Genomic DNA, 21,308 nt, shown 5'->3' with positions numbered 1-21,308 from the left:
AGTCGCATCAGGCAAAAAACGCAACATTAAGAGGAAAAATCATATATAAGTCGCACTGGACTATAAGTCGCATTTATTTAGAAATATATTTCACAAAATCCAAGACCAAGAACAGACATGTAATCTGGAAAGGCAAGTTTATTCAACTACACAATAGGACACAGAACAACAGGCTGAATAGAAGTCAGGCATGTTAACATAACACATTAACAGTTATTCAGCAACACAATAGCATAAAGAACATACCTGGGAGGCTGAATAGGCTAAATGAACATAACAAGCCAGCGAGTCCAACAAGCAAGTTACCAGTAAGCAAGTTCACCAAGCTACCGTTTGCTTAGCCTCAACAAGCTAATGTTTTAGATAACTTCTTCAGGGGAAATAGGAGCAGCATATAGTTGTCACAAGCCCAGAGCGCCCTCTGTCGGCTGTAGACGGTAATGTTTACTCCTTGGTTCATGTCAGTCAGTATGAAATTATATATATATATATTGACATATAAGTCGCACCTGACTATAAGTCGCAGGACCAGCCAAACTATGAAAAAAAGCGCGACTTATAGTCCGGAAAATACGGTACATAAAAACTAAGAAAAAATTTATTGCAAGTTTTCTGAATGGTATTATTGTTTATGTTTATTATGCAAATTAGATGCTAATTGGACCCAAATCTCCAGGATCACTCACACCATCATATGTGTCATTTTTTTTTAATTTATGTTGACACATAAGAAAACAAACTTTTTCCATGAAAGATTGTGTCTGTCCTCGTATCAGCCCATACATCAGGAAATACTGTCCATAGTCATAAAAAAATCTATTTTCGCCATGGTTTTGGTATAAAATGTACTATAAACAGGGCTATGAATGATATATCATCAAACTCTTGTGTGGAGAGAAGCAGAATATGGATAGGAAGAAATGTGGAAAGTTTGGTCTGTTTTGGTGCAAGGAAAATGGGCAACTCATATGGACAAACACATAAAAACCCATTTTCGGGAAAACACTCAAAGTTTTGTATTGTGAAATATGATTTTTTTTTATTTGAAACTGCTATTCACAAACACAAAACCTAATCAAACCATTAGCAATAAACATCCTAAACACCTGACTGATAACTGAATAACATAAACTGAACAGAAATGCACACAGGCTACAAATAGTGGCTGTTATGGAATAGAAAGTGTCTCCCTCTCTCACAAACCTCTGGCACCACCATGTAATCAGCACACAGAACTACAGCCAGCCAGCCAGCCACACACACACACACACACACACACACACACACACACACACACACACACACACACACACACACACACACACACACACTCATCTACTCAGCCATCCCAGCCCCATACATCTGCCCTTCATTCAGTTCCTGCTGGTGCCTTTTTAGCTTTTGGGCTGTGCTGAGGTGCTTACGCCTACGCTTGGCCGCTGCGCTCGTCGCTGCCTCTGCCTTCTTCACCCGGAGCAGATCGACCCCCCTCATGTTCTCCAGTGTGACCATATAGCTTTCCAGCCACAACTTTTCCATCACACCGAGCATGGCATGGGCACCTTCATTAAAGTTTGTAACGGCCATCCCTGCAGCAGCCTCAATTCGGCCTTTGCCTTGAAAAACTGTCTTCGGACACCGCGCCCAGATTACTGAGTTGAGGCACTCATTGGTGTTCTGTGTGCCTCCATGCTGCATCCTCTGTAGAAGGGCATCGCTGGTCATCCTGTGGTAGACAGGCAGCAGCTTCTTCCCCACCTCCTTGCAGAGAAAGTTCTGAGGGTGCTGGCTGTGGCTGTCGGGCTCCTCTCCCTTCTCCTCCGCCTTCTTGAACCAGCACCAGGACACATTGCACCTGTCGTGCGTAGGATGTTCATCATCCGACATTGAGTGGAGGAGGCCCGCCCATATTTCGCTCTTCATCACGTGTAAATTGCCCAGATTTGACAGAATGGCTACCCTGTAAAAATTTTGCAAAGCCTTGCATTTCTTGGCGGTTAACTGGCCGACCCCCTTCCCTCCCAACTTGCCTTCTTTAGTTAGTTTCCGCAGAGCAGTGCCCATTCTTTTGTGCGCGTGGTTGATGCACTCCAGCTTCTCAACCACAATCCCCGGGTAGGGGTCCAGGGACACCACCTCCCGGAGCGCTGAACTGTCCCCATCGCCGAGCATCTGCGTGTAGCGCAGCTGGTGGCGGTTTACTGACCTGCCCCACATGCGCTTGGCGGATTCCTGCTCCATTGCTTTGCTGGAGCCAGCAAAGTTTTGGGAGCAGGACTTGGTGTGTTCCTCCTTCCAGGTCTTGTAGTCCTCCTCTGTGACCTTTTTGTCCTTGACAGCAATGGCTTTGAGGACACAAGAGTGGCAGTAGGTTGACAGCACCTCGTAGTCGATGACTAGCCCGGTGAGGATGTCAATACAGACCCCGATGCCATAATGTGATGAAAACCCCCTCTTCTGCCAGGTTCCGTCGAATGATACAGAGATGTCTATGACAGCGTCCGGATCCTCCTGCAGGAGCTCTGCCACATCTGGGTCGGTGTCGGCGTAGGCCTGCCGCACCACCTCTCTGGTGTTGGAGAGGCTCTCAAGACCTCTGTTGGTCTCTACGGCTGAAATAAAAAACAAAGCAAATCACCAACTCTTCATCTGAAGTTTTATTGATAAAAAGTAAAGATGAGAACAAAGAGACTGATGCATTTTATTGCCATTATGTATGAATATCAATCATGAGACACAAACAGTATAGTAATCAACTGATTACTGCACTGAAAAACAGTATTGATCACTGTCTCTCTCTGCCTCTCTCTCACGCACACGCACGCACACACACACACGCACACAGAGGCTTCTGCCTACAGTAACTGTTAGCCTACACACACAAACTGTCACAAACACACACAAACGAAAGCATACACACACACACACACACACACACACACGAAAGCGTACACACACACACGCACACACAGACACACACACACACACACGAAAGCATACACACACACACACACACACACATACATACACATACACATACACACACACACACACACACACACACACACACTGTTTTATTACATACTGAAGTATTCCCTTCCCACTTGTTGCCATAGAAAATACACTATAAAATAGCCTGAGAGAGAGAATTCTTACCGGACACCATCTTGCTGTGCTTGACGTAGGTACTGTGTCCAATCCCAGGTATCCCGAGCACTTTGCTGACTTTTTTTAGGGCTGCATAGCCCGTTCCCAGTTCATGTGCGAGGACCACCATTCTGACGTTTATGTCAAACGCCGTGGACTGGAGACGAGGGGAAGAGAACGTGCTCCTGTTGTACTCACACTCAACGCACCCCAACACAAGGTTGGATGAGAATCCTTGGTTCCCTTGACCAATGTCCACCTTTAGTGCACCTTTCTCTCCGCAATCCGGGCATTGCAGGTCGGCAATCAGTCCAGTTAGTTGGCCAACATGCGCCAAAAGCCAGCCTTGTGTAGCCGCAGCAGCGTGCTCTTCAGAAGCGCTCGCTGACGGCGACAGCGACAGCTTGCGCTAGAATGAATGAATGAATGAATGAATGCTCTTTATTGTCATTGTACTGATACAACGAAATTAATTCTCTTATCTCTGTGCAACAAAAGGGACTTACCTTCGAAGCACTTTGAATAGCATCAACATTTTCCTCCACGTCACCTTTCCTCTTTCTCTTCTCTCTAGCCAAGCGGAGCTGCATCTGCTTCTTTTTGCCGAATTTGAAACATGAAACTTTCATCATGTTTGTTTTCTTATCGTATATTTCCTTGTCTAACTTCTGCGTAACTTCTAACTATCCTTGTCTATCGTTGTCTAGCCTTCTGCGTAAAATCGACTGAGTCAAGCCTTCCGCGTCACATGGGACACGACAACCAATCACATTCGAGAATTTTCGCATCAACCAATAGAATCGCGTATTTTAAAAGAATGCAACCTATCTATTTTAGTGATTGGTTGCTGATACAAGGGGCGTTGTAAATTTTGGAAGCGGCCATTTTGAGCACAAGAAACACATCTTTCAAACAAACTCAGGCTTGATGTATTTCAGACAGCAGCCGTTTCGGTAAAGCTGTGCGTAAACTACTAACTTTTGGCGAATTTATGAGGATTTTACGGACGCATGCACCACAATCAAGTAAAATAAACAACCAAATGTGTTTTTGTCGACGTTTTATTGTCACTAATATGAAAGAAAACATGTTTAGGAGGCAAAAGAGCAACTCATCTCAAAATCGGGAAAAAAGGGGAAATTGCGTTTTGACGGGGGGTAGCCTCGTCAATCTCCCGAGATTTATCAAAACAAGCCTACACTTTCCTTTAGCGAGGTTGATGGAATACCCCCCTGAATCGGTTTGGTCTGCATGTTCTTTCATAAGTCTCTTGTGTACCAATGTGTTTTGTCATCATTCAGTATGAAATATTAACCTACCTACTGTAATATTTAACAATGAAGTAGAAGGCCTACAGTTTCTCTTGGTTCCTGTGGCATAACCTTCAATTATCAATGGGCTAAACATGTTTATGCAGTCTATGCATTTGCATTTGAGACAGTACGGACTCATAACAAGACAAGTTCAGTCATCTAGCTAGCCTAGAAAGAATTAATAGTCACTATTATAGTGGTCTGGCTTTCTTCAACATAAAGGTTTCCACTTAAAAAAATACCGCCACATAAGGTAATTACGGCGGTATTTTTATTGGTCATTTTCACATTCAGTCCGCCCTGTACATGTATGTTGCTTATATAAACGGTCTGTTTACATGCCGATCAATGTGTCAGTTTAGCCATTGGTTGAGCTGTGCATCCCGGCCCCGCCCCTTTCACTGAGTCACCGGAAGCAGCTGAACATTTGCGCTTGCTTGCTTGGCAGCGGGAGACGAGAGGGCCTGTTCTTTAACAAGACAAAACCAAACCTCCTATTTTACTGGATAAACAGTGAACCTATTTATTTTTTTATATATATTTTTTTCAGTGTCAGTCGTTAAAGCTCTATCCTAAACATGCCGAGAGGTGGTGAGTATCAAACACTGTTATTTTGTCTAATATAATCGCGTTAGCAACTCCAGTAGCTAGCATAGCGAGCTAAAGAGTTCCACTTCTAGTCAAAAAAGTAGCTCGCTAGCGAGCTTAACTAACGTAACATGTGTTTTCTTTGAAATGTTATGAGCTAGCTGGAAATGTTCCAGCCAATAGTTATAACTAGATGTGTAACTGATATATTACGCTAGCTAGCTATTTTAGGTGTCTAGCTAACTATCCAGCTAGGAGCTACCCTACCCTAGCATACCATTACCATGTGCAGCCGGCGGATTTCATCATTTCAGCTTTATGACAGCGTCGTTGTTGTTGACGAACGCGTCCTGACTGTCTGTCCATAAGGACATGTGTGGGCAACTGTTTTGCCATAATCCTTTTGTGGCTAATACTAATATGTCAAAGAACCTCAGACGTGATCATTTGCACTTTGTCGTGCTGGTTCCATATGTCACATTGTGTGTGTATCCATGCCGCAGTGAACGTCATGTGTGACTCATCTCAATGTATTCTTGGTCGCCCACATTAAAGCGCTTCTTTTGTGTTTCAGGGAAAAAGGGTCACAAGGGCCGAGGCAAGCAGTTCAGCAACCCTGAAGAAATCGACCGACAAATGAAGGCGCAAAGAGAGTTGGTGAGAGTGGTTCTACATCACTGTCTCCATAGTATAGCATTCACCAATATACACGGAGGTAGAAGGAATGCATTCAAAACTCTGATGGGCTGGCTTGAACGTGAAGATAACATGTGCTTGGTTTGTGTGACAGGAGGCAAATGGTGGAGTGGAGAAGGAGGCATCAGGATCTGAATCTGACAGCAGCAGCAGTGATGAAGACAATATTGTAAGGAAAAATGTCTTATTGCCTCTGCTGACCGTTGTTATTGTAGTGCCTATTTCAAATCCAACCTTTGTTAGAGGTTTGATGCAGCACAGGCACTTCAATCTTAGTTTTCAGAAGTTCTGATCTTCAAAACGGGGTGAAATGTAGGGTTACAACTTACTTTGTACTAATTGCTAATTATGTCGCGTGGGCTCTGTCTTGCTCCAAGTTGACTGCTCTAGTTGTGATTGAATTCTGAGGTTGAATTCTGTTTGATGTACTGAAGTATTTTCTTTGTTTTTAGAATAAGAAGAAGAGTGGAGTTGAGGGGCTGATTGAGATCGAGAATCCAAACCGTATATCACAGAAAAGCAAGAAGGTGACAGAGCTAGACGTTAACGCACCTAAGGAATTGTCACGCAGAGAGAGGTGGGTGTCTCACGTCTGAATATTCCCAGAAATTATTATTGAAAGCAGTTTTATCTGAGAATCATAAATATGTATAATCTCTGTGTATTTTCTCTGTTTCTCCTCCTTTTGGTCACTTTTTCACTGTCTCTCAATTAAATTGAGCTTTATTGCCATGAATTATAAATGTAAACATTGGCCAAACAGACATACAAATGGAAAGTAAGTGAAAATCTAAACATATTTCACTCTTTCAGGGAAGAGATAGAGAAGCAGAAAGCCAAGGAGCGCTACATGAAGCTGCACCTGGAGGGGAAGACTGACCAGGCGAAGGCTGACCTCGCCAGGCTGGCCATCATCAAGAAGCAGAGGGAGGATGCTGCCAAGAAGAGAGATGAGCTGAAGAAAGGTAATGCGTCATACTGCTTTAGTAGTATGTTATATTACGTTAATGTAACAGTCCAATTGGCTAATACAGGGTTAGGGAATGGAATCGAGAACCGGTTCCAAATTGTTCGATGCATCGGAATCGTATGCCTCCAAGTTATCGATTCCTCTTATCGATGCAGGCATGTTTTGTGCATGCGCTGACAGTTGCGCATTGAAAAAATGTTTGCGTCAAACTCTGAAACTTGCAACAAAGAGTCAAGGAAGAAACGGTCCAAAGCGTGGCTTCATTTAACAAAGAAACATTACATCATTGCTACTGGTAACATCTTTAAAATAATAATTTCAGGTAAGGGTGGAAACACCAGCAAAACATCTTTCGACACAACATGGGCTAAAATTAGTTTAGTTTGACACTAGTTTTTGACACTAGGCACGTGTGCCACTGCCTCCCAAGCTAGCAACACGTCTCTTACTCAGGGTAAATATCCTATGCTAATAGCGCAACACAGACAGGCTTATCAGCTTTTTTCTTTGACTAAGAAAACCTAAATGAAAATGAATGCTGTACAAATATTCTCCCATTTTATCAGCTGACCCTGTGCTCTGGTGCTGGCAGAAGAGAGAGACACACTGCCACTGTTGTCAAACATATTTGTGCCTTCAGGCGTCCTCAACCCCATCTGAGAGGGTGTTTTCCACAGCTGGAGACACTATTAACCCAGAGAGATCTAGGATCCTCCCAGAGAAAGCAGACATGCAAAAAAGAATACTTTTTTGAGTGTATCAGTTTTATATTTGTTTTCAAAGTTATATCCTTTGATATAAAGACCATTTAAATTATTTTCAATTTTATTTTTAAATGCATTTTTATTTATGCTCAAATGTTATGTTCAGATATTATACACTTTGTTCAGAGACTCAATATAATAAAACAGCTTTGAGCTGAACCCGTGTAGGCCTTTTGTTCAGGAATCGATAATGAATCGAACCGATAATGGAATCGCTATCAATAACATCTTATCAATTCCCATCCCTATACAGGGTGTATTTATATTCTTCACATTAAGATTGTCCTGTTTTTTTGTTTTTTTTTCAGATAAAGAAACCGATGAGTCCAAGTCCAAGCGCTAGGCCTCCTCCCCCGAGGACTGGGCCTGGAAAAAGTTCTGGGGAGGATGGAGAGGGAGAACTGAAGGGAGGGGAGGGGACCAATATGATGGGTGTCAGCTCAGGGGTGTGCTTGGACTCCTGCCCTTCTTAGATGAGGGGAATGTGAGCCAGGTGTTTTGGTGGAGACAGGAAAGGGGTGAGGGGGAAGAAGGGACTCTTTGGGTGCCTGTTGGTTTCTCAACCTGTGATGTCACAGGCATTGTAGTGTCTCCCTCCTCACTCCTCCTCTGGGTTCTAATTCTAAAGCTGCTGGAGTTTCATTCTTTTTTTTCTTTTTTACATTTTAACACAGTTTACTTATGAATGGAAAGAGTTGGAGGGTGGATGAGGAGGGGTTTTATTACTTCATCTGACCTGTTTTAATAAGGTTATTCAGGAAGAGGTGGTGTGATGGAGGAACGCTAATAAGATCTGCATTATACAGGACTATATGTACTCCTTTTCTGTTCTGGCCTTCATCTCCACCAGCTGTGTCTTCATTCCCAATCAGACGGCTCAAAGGCCTCCCGAGTCCTGAGGAAGATCATGGGAAGAGAGAGGTCCCATAGGCAGCATTTCAGAGCATGTGTACGGAAAGGAATTCGACTTTGTGCCACTACTTATATTTAGGTGTTCAGTTTCTTCACATTTTGTAACCCGATGTTATGGCCCAGACATGTTCATGACATGTTCATGCCACAGCTTCTAATTGTCGATTGGCTGCTCAGTTCTAAAAAACGCAGTAGCGATTTGTCCGGCTGTCCCTGTGACTTGATTGGCTAACCAACCACCTGACAGCATGATATTAGCAGGTCAGAAAGGAGATCTATTGGTTAAAAGGGCTGATTATGCATTGTTATATTTCACATAATATGATGTAACTGATGTTAGTTCCACAGGTCAGAGCTTTGCCGGGGGCCTCTTACAGTTTGTTTCACCATTATGGCTGTTTCTTATGGGGTCACTTGTTTCTCTTCATAAGCGACCACAATTTTGTTGCCTTTGATAGTTTACAGGACCAACTCACTGTCTGTGTTTCTGGTAATCATAAACATGCTATGCTATAGCGCAACAGTGGAACCTGAAATGCCTTGAAAAGGAAAGCAATATTCTCTTAACGGAGGGGAGGTGGGGCTGAAAGAACTCATTATTCTCTTGAAACATACAGTATATAAAAAGTGTTTTAATGTTCGTAAAGGACTCTCCAGGACTGAAAGGATTGGTCGGTAATTGTTTGATTTTTGTCTGTATTTGAATTCATTTGCTGTATAGAAAATAAATACATTAATAGATAAATGAATATCCATTGTGTGTGTGCGTGTCTTTGTCTGAATTGACCAATTCGGATGATTCAGTACTTTCATTGATGTGTATGTTACACTTACACACTATAGAAGTTGCCCTTAGTTGATAGACCACCTCAGGCTCACTGTGGTGGGGTTGCCACTGGGCTTTTCAGATCTGGACAAAGGCACTGCTTTGGTTACAACAGCTGATGTGAACAGTCTGACAGACGGAGTAAGGAAGCGCTGATTCCATCGCTTTCTTGTTCGCTCTGGTGCTGAGATATGACAAACAAAGATGGGTGTTACTGATGGGTGTTTAATGTAGCTCAGTTTAGTTTTTACCTGTGCAGAAAAACACCTGGGAAAAATGCAATGAATTGACTGGCTTTAGCTATTGGCTACTCTATATCACGTCACTCATCACATTATGCATATGTGTGCACTTACATGTGCACTCACCATGACCACCAGACTGCAGTGCTTCGTAAGTGCATGTCTATCATGCAAATTACTTTTGTGCTGTTGAAGATGGTGATTAGCATGGTTTTATAATAACATTTAGCTTATTTTGCTTTAATTTCAATTAACATTTCAATTAATTAATATTTCAATTATTAATATTAATATTACTATTATTAATAACATTTAGCTTAAATGTCATTGTACCTGTTACAATGACAATAAAGATCATTCATTATAAGTATCTAGTGGTGTGTCTAAGCTACAATATCAGTCTGATACAATATCAATATCAGTCTTTTCCTAGTTACCTCACCCACTTGTCCCATAAGGGACACCCTAAAACTGACTACGAAGACAAATAAGAAAAACGCTTATGAAGAGAAACAAGTGACCCCATAAGAAACAGCCATAATGGTGAAACAAACTGTAAGAGGCCCCCGGCAAAGCTCTGACCTGTGGAACTAACATCAGTTACATCATATTATGTGAAATATAACAATGCATAATCAGCCCTTTTAACCAATAGATCTCCTTTCTGACCTGCTAATATCATGCTGTCAGGTGGTTGGTTAGCCAATCAAGTCACAGGGACAGCCGGCCAAATCGCTACTGCGTTTTTTAGAACTGAGCAGCCAATCGACAATTAGAAGCTGTGGCATGAACATGTCATGAACATGTCTGGGCCATAACATCGGGTTACAAAATGTGAAGAAACTGAACACCTAAATATAAGTAGTGGCACAAAGTCGAATTCCTTTCCGTACACATGCTCTGAAATGCTGCCTATGGGACCTCTCTCTTCCCATGATCTTCCTCAGGACTCGGGAGGCCTTTGAGCCGTCTGATTGGGAATGAAGACACAGCTGGTGGAGATGAAGGCCAGAACAGAAAAGGAGTACATATAGTCCTGTATAATGCAGATCTTATTAGTGTTCCTCCATCACACCACCTCTTCCTGAATAACCTTATTAAAACAGGTCAGATGAAGTAATAAAACCCCTCCTCATCCACCCTCCAACTCTTTCCATTCATAAGTAAACTGTGTTAAAATGTAAAAAAGAAAAAAAAGAATGAAACTCCAGCAGCTTTAGAATTAGAACCCAGAGGAGGAGTGAGGAGGGAGACACTACAATGCCTGTGATATCACAGGTTGAGAAACCAACAGGCACCCAAAGAGTCCCTTCTTCCCCCTCACCCCTTTCCTGTCTCCACCAAAACACCTGGCTCACATTCCCCTCATCTAAGAAGGGCAGGAGTCCAAGCACACCCCTGAGCTGACACCCGTCATATTGGTCCCCTCCCCTCCCTTCAGTTCTCCCTCTCCATCCTCCCCAGAACTTTTTCCAGGCCCAGTCCTCGGGGGAGGAGGCCTAGCGCTTGGACTTGGACTCATCGGTTTCTTTATCTGAAAAACAAAACAAAAAAACAGGACAATCTTAATGTGAAGAATATAAATACACACTGTGTATTTTTTTTTTGTCCGTTGATGCATTTGTGGGTGAGAAGAAGGACTTTGTAGTCAACCCTGAATGAGACAGGGAGCCAGTGTAGTGAGTGTAGAACGGGGGTTATGTGCTTGTATTTGTGGACTCTCATCAGGATCCTGGCAGCGCTGTTCTGGATGTATGGCAGCTTCTGTATGCTTTTGCCAGGAATCCCGATGAAGAGCGGATTGCAGTAGTCAAAGGCATGGACAAGTTCTCTGCATCTGACAGGGTTAGAGTGGGACGGAGTTTGGAAATATTTCTGAGATGATAGAAGGAGGTTTTGCACAGGTGTTTTATATGGTCACTGAAGGTCAGGTGAGGGTCAAACCTAACCCCCAGATTTGAGACTGAGGAGGAGAAGGGGATGACTTGACCCTCGAAGGTGAGCTGTGATATGGGCGAAGACTGAACCTGGTGTGGGGTGCCAACAAGAAGAGCTTCGGATTTGTTACTGTTTAACTGAAGGAAGTTGTTGTTCATCCATGCCTTTATCTCCTCAAGACAGGTGGTGAGACATGACATGGCTGCAGAGGGGCTTGGGGCAGTTTTAATGTAGAGCTGTGTGTCATCAGCATAACTAAATAAATGCTAGTTTCCCCTTTTTTCTCTCACATCCTGGTCCTTTTGGTGGTGTGTGAACAGCTACCATTTACAGAAGCAGTAACAAAAGCCACGAGATGTCAGACTGCTCCATATTAGTAGCCCCCTGTCAGAGAGGTGTCGACACAGTCTTTGCAAGCGATCAAAGGACAGGAATGTCAGCAGTGGTGTAAATGGAATTAATTCTCTAGGGGAATCCTGGTGGGTTCAGAGAAAAAGTATTATAACACAAACAGGTTAACTCCTGGAACCCCTCCCCCCCACTCAGTAGTCACTTCCCATAGACCCCAGGCTCTCCCCCCCCCTCCCTCTCTCTCTCTCTCTCTCTCTCTCTCTCTCTCTCTCTCTCTCCCCCCCTCCCTCCCTCTCTCTCTCTCTCTCTCTCTCTCTCTCTCTCTCTCTCTCTCTCTCTCTCACACACACCTGCACTTGGTAGATCCAAACCACTAATAGAATTTGGTGCTCTGCATATACAGTAGCACATCCTCATCTACTCTATGAGCATATTTCTATATGTTACAAGATTCCTGTGATGTTGTTTCACATTGTGATGCACACAAACCCTCTCTTCCTCTTGCTGCCTCATCTGAGTGACTTCCTCTTTCTGGACCTGTCTGTGAGGAGGTTGAGCACAGGAGCACATTTCTGAAACGAGAACGAAAACTGTCGGATGACGTGTCACGGCACACTGGTATACACATAAGACACATCCACATGCATTGTTTCCCGCTCGATGAAATAATACACACACTGCGACACTGCGACACTGAAGATCTGGAGTCAAGAACAAGGGAAAGTTCTAATGCAAAGTTTCTGATTCTAATGCAACCATGCTGAAACAGTCTTTCAACAATCTAAAGCAGGATATCTTAAAGTTCGGATCTGTAGGGAAGTAAGTACTTTCAAGTGCCTTTTTCTTGTTGTTTTTTTTGTTTTCAGGAATGAGTTTGTGAATACTATAAAATATGTTTGTCACAGAAAATGATCTACACTGTATAACGGTGGATAGAGTACAATAGTGACATACTGTACTTTTGTAATGCTTTAATTTCTATAACAATATACAGTACTCTTTTGTAGGCAATCTAGACATTTTTACTATGAGTAACTGTAGGTAGTTTGGAGTGGAGAGCATGTTTGAACCTATGTTTTAGAGTGACCTGAGGACCTACTGTATGTACGTAAAAGCAAAGAGTACCTTTAGTTTCTGAGGACTACCACATTTATGTGGTTGTCATGCCACCCTTCTTTTGATGATTGTTGGCGAACAGAATACCTACTTTTGTCACTGGTTACTAGTGATATTTGCTTCTGAGTTTACATTGACCTACAGTCCTTTTCACTGAAACCAGTTTGCTTTGGTTTTTAGTAATTATCTAGTCTTGTTTGCCAGCTGTGTCTAGGAGAGCAGAGATGCCTTAAATAGCAGGTGAATATTAAAGCCCCCCATAGTTTCATGTAGAGCACCAGATAAAGGGTTGAATGGTCTGTGCTTAGAGAAGTATCATGTCCTCTGTGACAGTAACATAACACAGTATGTGTGAGAGAACAGACTGTCATAGCAGTGAGTAGTTAGTTTAGATGCGTCACCGTGAGATGACAATAGTGCAGTCCTCTCAGCTCACTTGTATTTGTTTGTGTGTGTGTGTGTGTGTGTGTGTGTGTGTGTGTGTGTGTCTGTGTGGCATCTAACACAATAGGTTAACGTGTAAATGTGAGTGTATATCACCACCTGCAAACTTGAAAATCTCACCCTTTCGACCTTTCTGCTCTACTGTGTGAGTGTGTGAGTGTGTGAGTGTGTAAGTGTCTGTGTCTGTGTCTGTGTCTGTGTCTGTGTCTGTGTCTGTGTGTGTGTGTGTGTGTGTGTGTGTGTGTGTGTGTGTGTGCGTGCGTGCGTGCGTGCAGCTGAGATGTGACATTGGACACCAGGGTTGGGCTGCTGACATTCATCCCGCTACCACTGAGTGTTTTTGCAGGTTGCAGCAGCAGCAGCAGTAGCAGGGCAGGAGAGCTGTCAGTCTGCAGGCCTCTCTGTCACTGACATGTTCAGGTTATTAATAAACCCCACTAACGCATCTGCACCAGAACAGACAGTGCTCTAACCACCAGAGCAGAGGAGTAGCCTTCCTCCACGCAGTTCACACATTGCTAAGACTGGCTCGGATCTTGTGCCATTAAAGAACACAGCTCTAGGGGGTTTTGTTTAGTTGAGAAAACCTCTGATGAAATACTCAGATGTAGAAATGCTCCTTCTCAAGAATGAGTGTAAAATGTGTCTGCCGATGTGGCTGGACAGTTGAAAGTGAAAATAGGGAACTTATTGTTGATTTCATAGGTCGTTTCTCTATGGGGGATTTTTCTTCAGTTTAGTTTCAAATGGCACAATTCACACTCATAGAAACACACTCACAATTCACACGTAGGAAACACATATTACATTATGTAATTAGGCACCACCATGTGTCCTGTCCATAACCTGGGCAGGGCTTCCGTTTTTGCTTTACTTTGGTTGTTGATCTAACACTTCTCTCAAAGGCTTGTTGTGTATATCTCTCTCTCTCTCTCTCTCTCTCTCTCTCTCTCTCTCTCTCTCTCTCTCTCTGTCTTTCCTGTTTCTCTCCAACAGTGGTAAGAGTGTGATGTTGCACATCAGAGATGAGAGGCAGGAGAATGTGACGTCAACACTAGGGTTAGGTTAGGGTTAGGTTAGTTGACTTGAAAATGACTTGTTTGACAGTTTGACAGAAATGTTGAAGCACGCTGTCTTCTTTGAGTGTATCATGATCATAACCTTTACATGTATTTTATACTTCTGCAAGAGTTATTGTGGGCTGTTGTTATGGTTAAGTCATTATAGGCTCCAATTTGATGCAGCAAATAGTGCTGAGCAGAGCTAAAAATACTTTGCAGACTTTGCCCCAATTTTACTAATGTTTGCACGTCACGACAAATAAAAGTCTCTATCATCTGTAGGTCACAAGATGCTACTGACCTTCTGACTGAGGATCTGCACATGGTGAGTTAAAGAGGCTGTAGAGAGAAGAGAACAGTGGTGGCTCAGCTCAGTGTACTGCACTACTATGAGTATGCATGTTCATTAATACATATCAGTATAGTAGGTTCATACAGAACAGGGGAGGTTAGTTGAGGTAGAAATCGGAGGACAGGCTCATTGTAATGCATGGTTGTAAGGAATGGTTCTACTGCCATCCATTCCTCCACCGTCTGTGCACCTGTACACTTCCCCACAAGGATTTAAAAGCATATGAATGGCTTAAGCATGGGCTCTTACACCAATCCATTCCTATTTTAATTCATGTGGGGAAGTGCACAAGTACACATTTCAGGGAAACAGTGCAACACAAATTGTTGGTAAATCAGTACCTTCTCTGTGATTGGCCTGTCTTCTTTATCAGTCATTTTCATTGGTCCAAGGTGGAGCAGCGGGTGGAGCCAGCCAAGAAAGCAGCTCAGGTCATCAGCAAGAAGCTTGTGGCCTGCCTACAGAGTCAACAGGGGCTGGACTCAGAGAAGCGCATGGTAACTCCTCACCTTTGAACTTTTCATTACTGTATAGTCTCTCAGGTTTTAATTATCCACAGTATCCAATGTACAATATTATCTTCCTACTCGTTCTCTCCCCCCCCCCCCTCTTTCTTTATCTCTGTATCATACCTCACAGAAAAAACTACCTCTTATGTTACTCGCTAACAGCATGGCTGACAGTTTTAAAGACTTTGATGCAGGTTCCTCTATCAGGTGAGAGATAAACCCAGACACTCTCAATGTTTTAAATCAGCCAATCAATTCCATCATTCAGCTCAATCAATCATTCTTCATTCATTCAGTCATACAGTCAGCTGAGCAATCTCTGGTTGATAGATATCTTATTTTCTTCCTAATAGAAGTGTTTTGGAGATTTGCTGCTTCTTGGAGAAAACGTTGGCCAAAACACTCGCTGACTTTGAGGTGAAGCTGGAGAAGGAGGTTTTGGAGCCACTCAATAAACTTAGTGAGGTACGGATGGTTTAGGTAGGATGGTTAGGTTTCCTTAGTCCACATACCACATACTGCTGTCCACTTAGACCACATACTGCTGTCCACATACTGAGAATGATGTTGTAAAAACCAGGCCTAATTAACTCATATTTGACTGTAGGAGGATCTGCCAGAGATTCTCAAGAACAAAAGGCAGTTTGCCAAACTCACAACAGACTGGCAATGTGCACGCAACAAGTAGGTTACTCTTTTGACTTATGTATCGACTGTATGTGTCTAACACCCTCACTTCTAACTCTTCTCACTTCTGCATGTCTCCTCATTGTATCTCGTCATTGAATGGGGATACTAGACCTACAGCATCAGCCTACTTTTCAGGCCCCAGACAAGTTTTTCACCTGAATAAATAAATACAACCTCAAATGAAAATATAGTTTCATATACTATGAATGCTTAAACAACATCACTGGTCTTTCCATGTTGTCCTCAGGTCCACGGCCAGTACAGGGCCCCAGGCCAGGCAGGACGGCCTGAGGGAGGAGCAGGAGGAGGCCTGGAGGAGACTGGAGAGCATCAAGGTGAAGTTCGCAACTTCACTTGTGTCATGGGGTTATTTCAACTTCTTTATTCTACTGTAAGAGTGTTGGTAAAAAGGGCTAACATGTAAAATATTTATGTAGTCAAGGTCACCTTATGTTTTTATCACATAGATATGTTTAATTTACAGTAATGTGTTACCCCCACAGGACCAGTACTCGGCAGATCTGATTCACTTTGCCACTAAAGAAAATGACTATGCCAACTACTTCATTCGTGTGAGTGTGCTTCACTTCAGACTAATCCCTCATGCTATGTTTGACTGGCTACCATTAGCATTTAACACTGGGAGAGACTGGTGGGGGTAGAGCTTCCTACTGCTGTCAGGACTGCAGAATCACTCCCTCTCTTCCGCCGTAGACTGAAGACCTCCATCTCTTCAGGCTACACCTTAACTGTCCCCCCAGAGACATCTACTTACCCTCTATCCTCCTGTACAGTTTCTCCAGTGTCATAAAATGTCCTCTTCTGGTACAACGACTGCCAATGGCCCCAGGCCCGAGCAGAGATCACTTTTTCCTGCTATGACTGGTGAATAGATTATTTACTTACTTAGTCAAATGTACTTGTTGTAAGTCGCTTTGGATGAAGACGCCTGCTAAATGCCAAAAATGTAAATGTAAAGGGAATGGAATGAGATTCCATCCCATGAGCCCGTCCTCGGATGTCTACCTCCACCAGCCTCCCCTGGTTTAACATCAAAGATGAGGAACTTGTGCCTGAGTTGTGCTCTACCCTTAGCTACTGGAACTCCAGGCAGAATACCATAAGATTTCCCATGACACCATGGAACAACATATCAGTGAGCTAAAAGAGAATAGCGGTCAAAGAGGTGAGCAGTGTGTTGTGTATTTTCACTTTAACAGTATATATACAATAGTGGGTATTATGTGTTTGTGTATCTGTACTGTAGGTTTGTATCTATGTAGTTAAATGTGTACAGTACCCTATGTATCCTGCAGCCCAAAATGTAACGTGTGTGTGTGTGTGTGTGTGTCTGTGTGTGTGTCTGTGTCTGTGTCTGTGTGTGTGTCTGTGTCTGTGTCTGTGTCTGTGTCTGTGTCTGTGTCTGTGTCTGTGTCTGTGTGTGTGACAGAGCCCCTGGGGAGCAGCTCTATGGGGAAGGTGTTTGGGGAGCCCCTGCTCTCCCACCTGTGTGACAGCAACAGGGAGATTGCTGCACCCATTCAGGAGTGTGTCAGTATGCTGCTGCACACAGGGATGAGAGAGGAGGTATGGATGAATAATCTATCTGGATTTACACAATGGTACCAGATTAGACAAGATAACATATCCCTTACCAAACACTGTATACCATAAAGCAGACAGGTACACATGACTTGATTTCGAGGTTCGGTTCAGTGGAATTCATATACAGTCATGGGCAAAAATATTGGTGCTGGAGAGTTCTGAAGTGGCCAGCAATGAGTCCAGATCTAAAATGCCATAGAACACCAGTGGAGCGATCTCAGAACAGCAGTTGAGAGAAGGCACTCTTCAAATGTGAGCGACCTGGAGCAGTTGGCAAAAGAAGGGTGGCCCAAAATTCCAGTAGAGAGGTGTAAGAAACTTGTTCATGGTTACAGGAAGCGATTGATTTCAGTTCTTTTTTCCAAACGGTGTGCTACTAAATATTAAATGGCGGGTGCCTATCATTTTGTCAAGTCCTTTATTGGAGTTCTGTGTGGAATGATATCGGATTTGGCTTTTTTTTCTTGTTTTGTTCTAATGTAAACAAAAGAAATAAACATGTGAATACCAAAGCATTTGTAATTGCAACAGTTTTTTGGGAGTGCCAATATTTCTGTCCATGACTGTATGTATATGAGAATGGACCCTGCAGTCTGTCTTTCGTATAGGACTAAGATTGTGCTTGCTCTCTCTCTCTCTCTCTCTCTCTCTCTCTCTCTCTCTCTCTCTCTCTCTCTCTCTCTCTCTCTCTCTCTCTCTCAGGGTCTGTTCCGCATGGCTGCTGCAGCCTCAGTGCTAAAGAAACTGAAGAGCAGTCTGGATAGGGGTGTCATAGACCATGACGAGTTCAGCACTGACCCTCACGCAGTCGCAGGTCAGAGAGTGAGAGAAGGACAGTGACGGAGACACAGTTTTGACAATTTATCTATGAGGAAGGAAATTGCGAATTAATGATAATAACTTTTTCACTCAACTGCACATACAGTAAATGCCTATATGTTTTTCTCTTGTGTTCTTACAGGTGCTTTAAAGTGCTATCTAAGAGAGCTGCCTGAACCTCTTATGACCTTTGAACTCTACAATGACTGGTTTAGTGCAACCGGGTAGGTACCGCGATTGGCGTAAATATCACAAGTTTACACAGTACCTTTTCTATTTGGTTTCCAATGTTGTCCTTACACCTCTAATCTGTCTTCCCCACTCTCCCTATCTTCTTTCTCTAGAGAGAAAGAAATAACTGACAAGCTGGAGCAATTTAGACTGGTGCTGAAGAAGCTACCATTGGAAAACTACAACAACCTCCGGTCAGCACTCAAATACCGTTATCTGTGTAACACCTCCCGGAGATCCTGACTCACAGGTCAAACTCACCACAATAATGCAAGGTCCCCTCCTCTCTCCCTCTCTCTCTCTCTCTCTCTCTCTCTCTCTCTCTCTCTCTCTCTCTCTCTCTCTCTCTCTCTCTCTCTCTCCCTCTCTCTCTCTCTCCCTCTCTCTCTCTCTCTCTCTCCCTCTCTCTCTCTCTCTCTCTCTCTCTCTCTCTCAGGTATCTGGTGCAGTTTCTGTCTCTTCTGTCAGAGCAGCAGGCGGTGAACAGAATGAGTCCCAGTAACATTGCCATCGTGCTGGGGCCCAACCTCCTCTGGCCTCGCACTGAAGGGTTGGTATTAGTAGAGGAAGCTTAACCACAGTCAATAAATAGCCCTGTTGTCATGTCTGTTTCACACATATCTTATGACTAATGCTCTCTCTCTCTCTCTCTCTCTCTCTCTCTCTCTCTCTCTCTCTCTCTCTCTCTCATGCCTCAGTCTGCTTCGCCCATTAATCATTTTCCCTCATTATTCCTGCCCCCTCCTCCCACTCACTCTCACTCTCTCTCTTGTTCCCTCTCAGAGAAGTGGCTCTGTTCGATATGGCGTCGGCCTCATCTGTCCAGGTGGTCACAGTGATCGAGCCACTCATACAGTACTGCAGCAGTCTCTTTCCAGAAGGTGAATCAAGTGTCTAGAGCTAGACAATTCTTTTGAGTGACCCCAGAATTTTGAGCATGCGTATTGCCCCAAAAAAAAACGTACAAATGTATTGTATTTCGATGCAACTGGCTCCTCAAACACAAACACTATTTTCCTTTCCAGAGGTGGACTTTAAGATCCCTGAACCACCTGATAGCCCAGATCTTAGTCTGGGTTCAGCTCCTCAGCCTGTGGAGTCTGGGAAAGAGAGGGTCATCAGAAGTCTCTCCACCTGCTCCTCAGAGTCCTTCTCCTCCTACCATTCTGCTCTCTCAGTAACATTCAGGTACAGCACTGACTGAGAGGGAATACTACGCTGTTTTGCGCCTTTACTTATCACCACTTCAGTTGGTTCATTTGATTGGAGCAAGGTGCTTATACACCAGAGTTGTGGTTTGATACATGTTTTGACTGTAACTTTTGATAAAGACGTCAATTACCATATAGTATTGTTACATTAGGTGTTAGTTCTGTTGTCTAACACTCACGGTCTCGACTTGTCTTGCTCAGCTCCACGTCTCAGGACAATGGAGGCTATTGCCTTATGAAGTCTGACTCAGTGGGTCGTAAATCTACCACCTGGGAGAACCCCGGCACTCCATATCCACTAAGCCATGCCCAGAGCCAGAGCCAGATCCCACCCCCAGTGCCCAGCCCAACACTGGTTCCAAGCCCACCCCCAGTGCCCAGCCTAACACTGGTTTCAAGCACACCCACTGTGCCACCATTGGTTACAAACCCAAAACCAGACTGCAGCACCCAGAAGCAGAGCCCAGAACAGAGCGTGCTAGAACCCATCTCAGAGGCACCTCCGGACTCTCCCAGAGCCACACTGAAGATGTTTCCGTACAAAGGTATGTTGCCCTCCATACATGCTTGCAAGAAATAAAATGTGTTTACAAGAATCAATTGCGCACAGAATACCCTATAGTATCTAGCTACCTAAAGAGATATCAAAGAGAGTACTAAACTCCCTCTAAAGAGAAGTACTAAACTCCCTCTTGTTACTCTTTCTTTTGTGGACTCGTAGTCAGTCCACCCCTGCTTTAGAGACAAACCACAGGCCCTCTTCAGCACACAGGGTGCCGGTTGCCAAAATAACAAGCCTCTAGTGACATAAGGACCACAGTACTACCACAACCGACTGATTTAGTTGCAAGGCGATGATCAAAATACCCCACGTATCTGAATTCTGAAACCTATCCTCAATGTCCAACTGTCTCTGTCTTTGACTTATCTCACAGCAAGGAGATCCTTCCTCCAACACAAGACGCCCATCCAGGGTAAAGAGCAGCTGGTTGTCACGTACTCCAAACCTAGAGCCCCACCACGACTTCCAACAACCCAGGCCCATGCACCTCCAAAAGCCCAGGCCCCATCACCTCCATCAGCACAGGCCCCATCACCTCCATCAGCACAGGCCCCATCACCTCCATCAGCCCAGACCCCATCACCTCCAAAATCCCAGGCCCCATCACCTCCATCAGCCCAAGCACCATCACCTCCAGCAGCCCCACCACAACCCTCGCCCAAGCCCCAGGCCTTACAGAAGAAAGCCCCACCCAAAAAGGGTCCAGGAGTCAAGGCCCCAAATTTCCCTCCGCCACTGCCCCCACCACTGCACAGCAAGCCTTGAGTAGAGGTAAAAATGCATGATTACTACCTGTTTACTTGTGACCTTATACCTTAGACCTTATATTAGCTTTTTTTTTTTTCTTTCCTAGCACCAGGGGAGCCACCCCTCCCAAATTTCGTTGTTTGGTACCTGTACTATAGCAATGACAATAAAGACCATTCATTCGTTCATTCATTCATTCATTCATTCATTCATT

The 21,308-nt window shown here is 43.8% G+C and overlaps 2 protein-coding genes across 2 annotated transcripts; both read left to right on the top strand.

The window, feature by feature from the left end:
• Positions 1-4,911: 4,911 nt before the first annotated feature.
• pdap1a (pdgfa associated protein 1a) lies at positions 4,912-9,133 on the top strand. Its single transcript, XM_080542229.1, has 6 exons — positions 4,912-5,051; positions 5,623-5,705; positions 5,839-5,913; positions 6,197-6,321; positions 6,558-6,709; positions 7,787-9,133. Exons 1-6 carry the CDS (start codon positions 5,039-5,041, stop codon positions 7,819-7,821), a joined length of 483 nt encoding a protein of 160 aa, XP_080398355.1. The 5' UTR covers positions 4,912-5,038; the 3' UTR covers positions 7,822-9,133.
• Positions 9,134-12,504: 3,371 nt separating this feature from the next.
• sh3bp1 (SH3-domain binding protein 1) lies at positions 12,505-21,112 on the top strand (the record flags this gene model as incomplete). The annotated part of the gene is made up of 18 exons (XM_080542314.1): positions 12,505-12,566; positions 14,651-14,693; positions 15,113-15,217; positions 15,360-15,436; positions 15,583-15,694; positions 15,837-15,913; positions 16,167-16,254; positions 16,423-16,491; positions 17,015-17,105; positions 17,370-17,506; positions 18,227-18,338; positions 18,486-18,567; positions 18,688-18,768; positions 19,011-19,124; positions 19,358-19,455; positions 19,600-19,762; positions 19,987-20,330; positions 20,721-21,112. 18 exons carry the CDS (start codon positions 12,505-12,507, stop codon positions 21,110-21,112), a joined length of 2,247 nt encoding a protein of 748 aa, XP_080398440.1.
• Positions 21,113-21,308: the final 196 nt, after the last annotated feature.

This window comes from Nansenia antarctica (genome assembly GCF_963989245.1).
Source record: "Nansenia antarctica genome assembly, chromosome: 11".
NCBI classification, from domain to species: domain Eukaryota; kingdom Metazoa; phylum Chordata; class Actinopteri; order Argentiniformes; family Microstomatidae; genus Nansenia; species Nansenia antarctica.
This window is presented reverse-complemented; position numbering and strand designations above follow the sequence as displayed.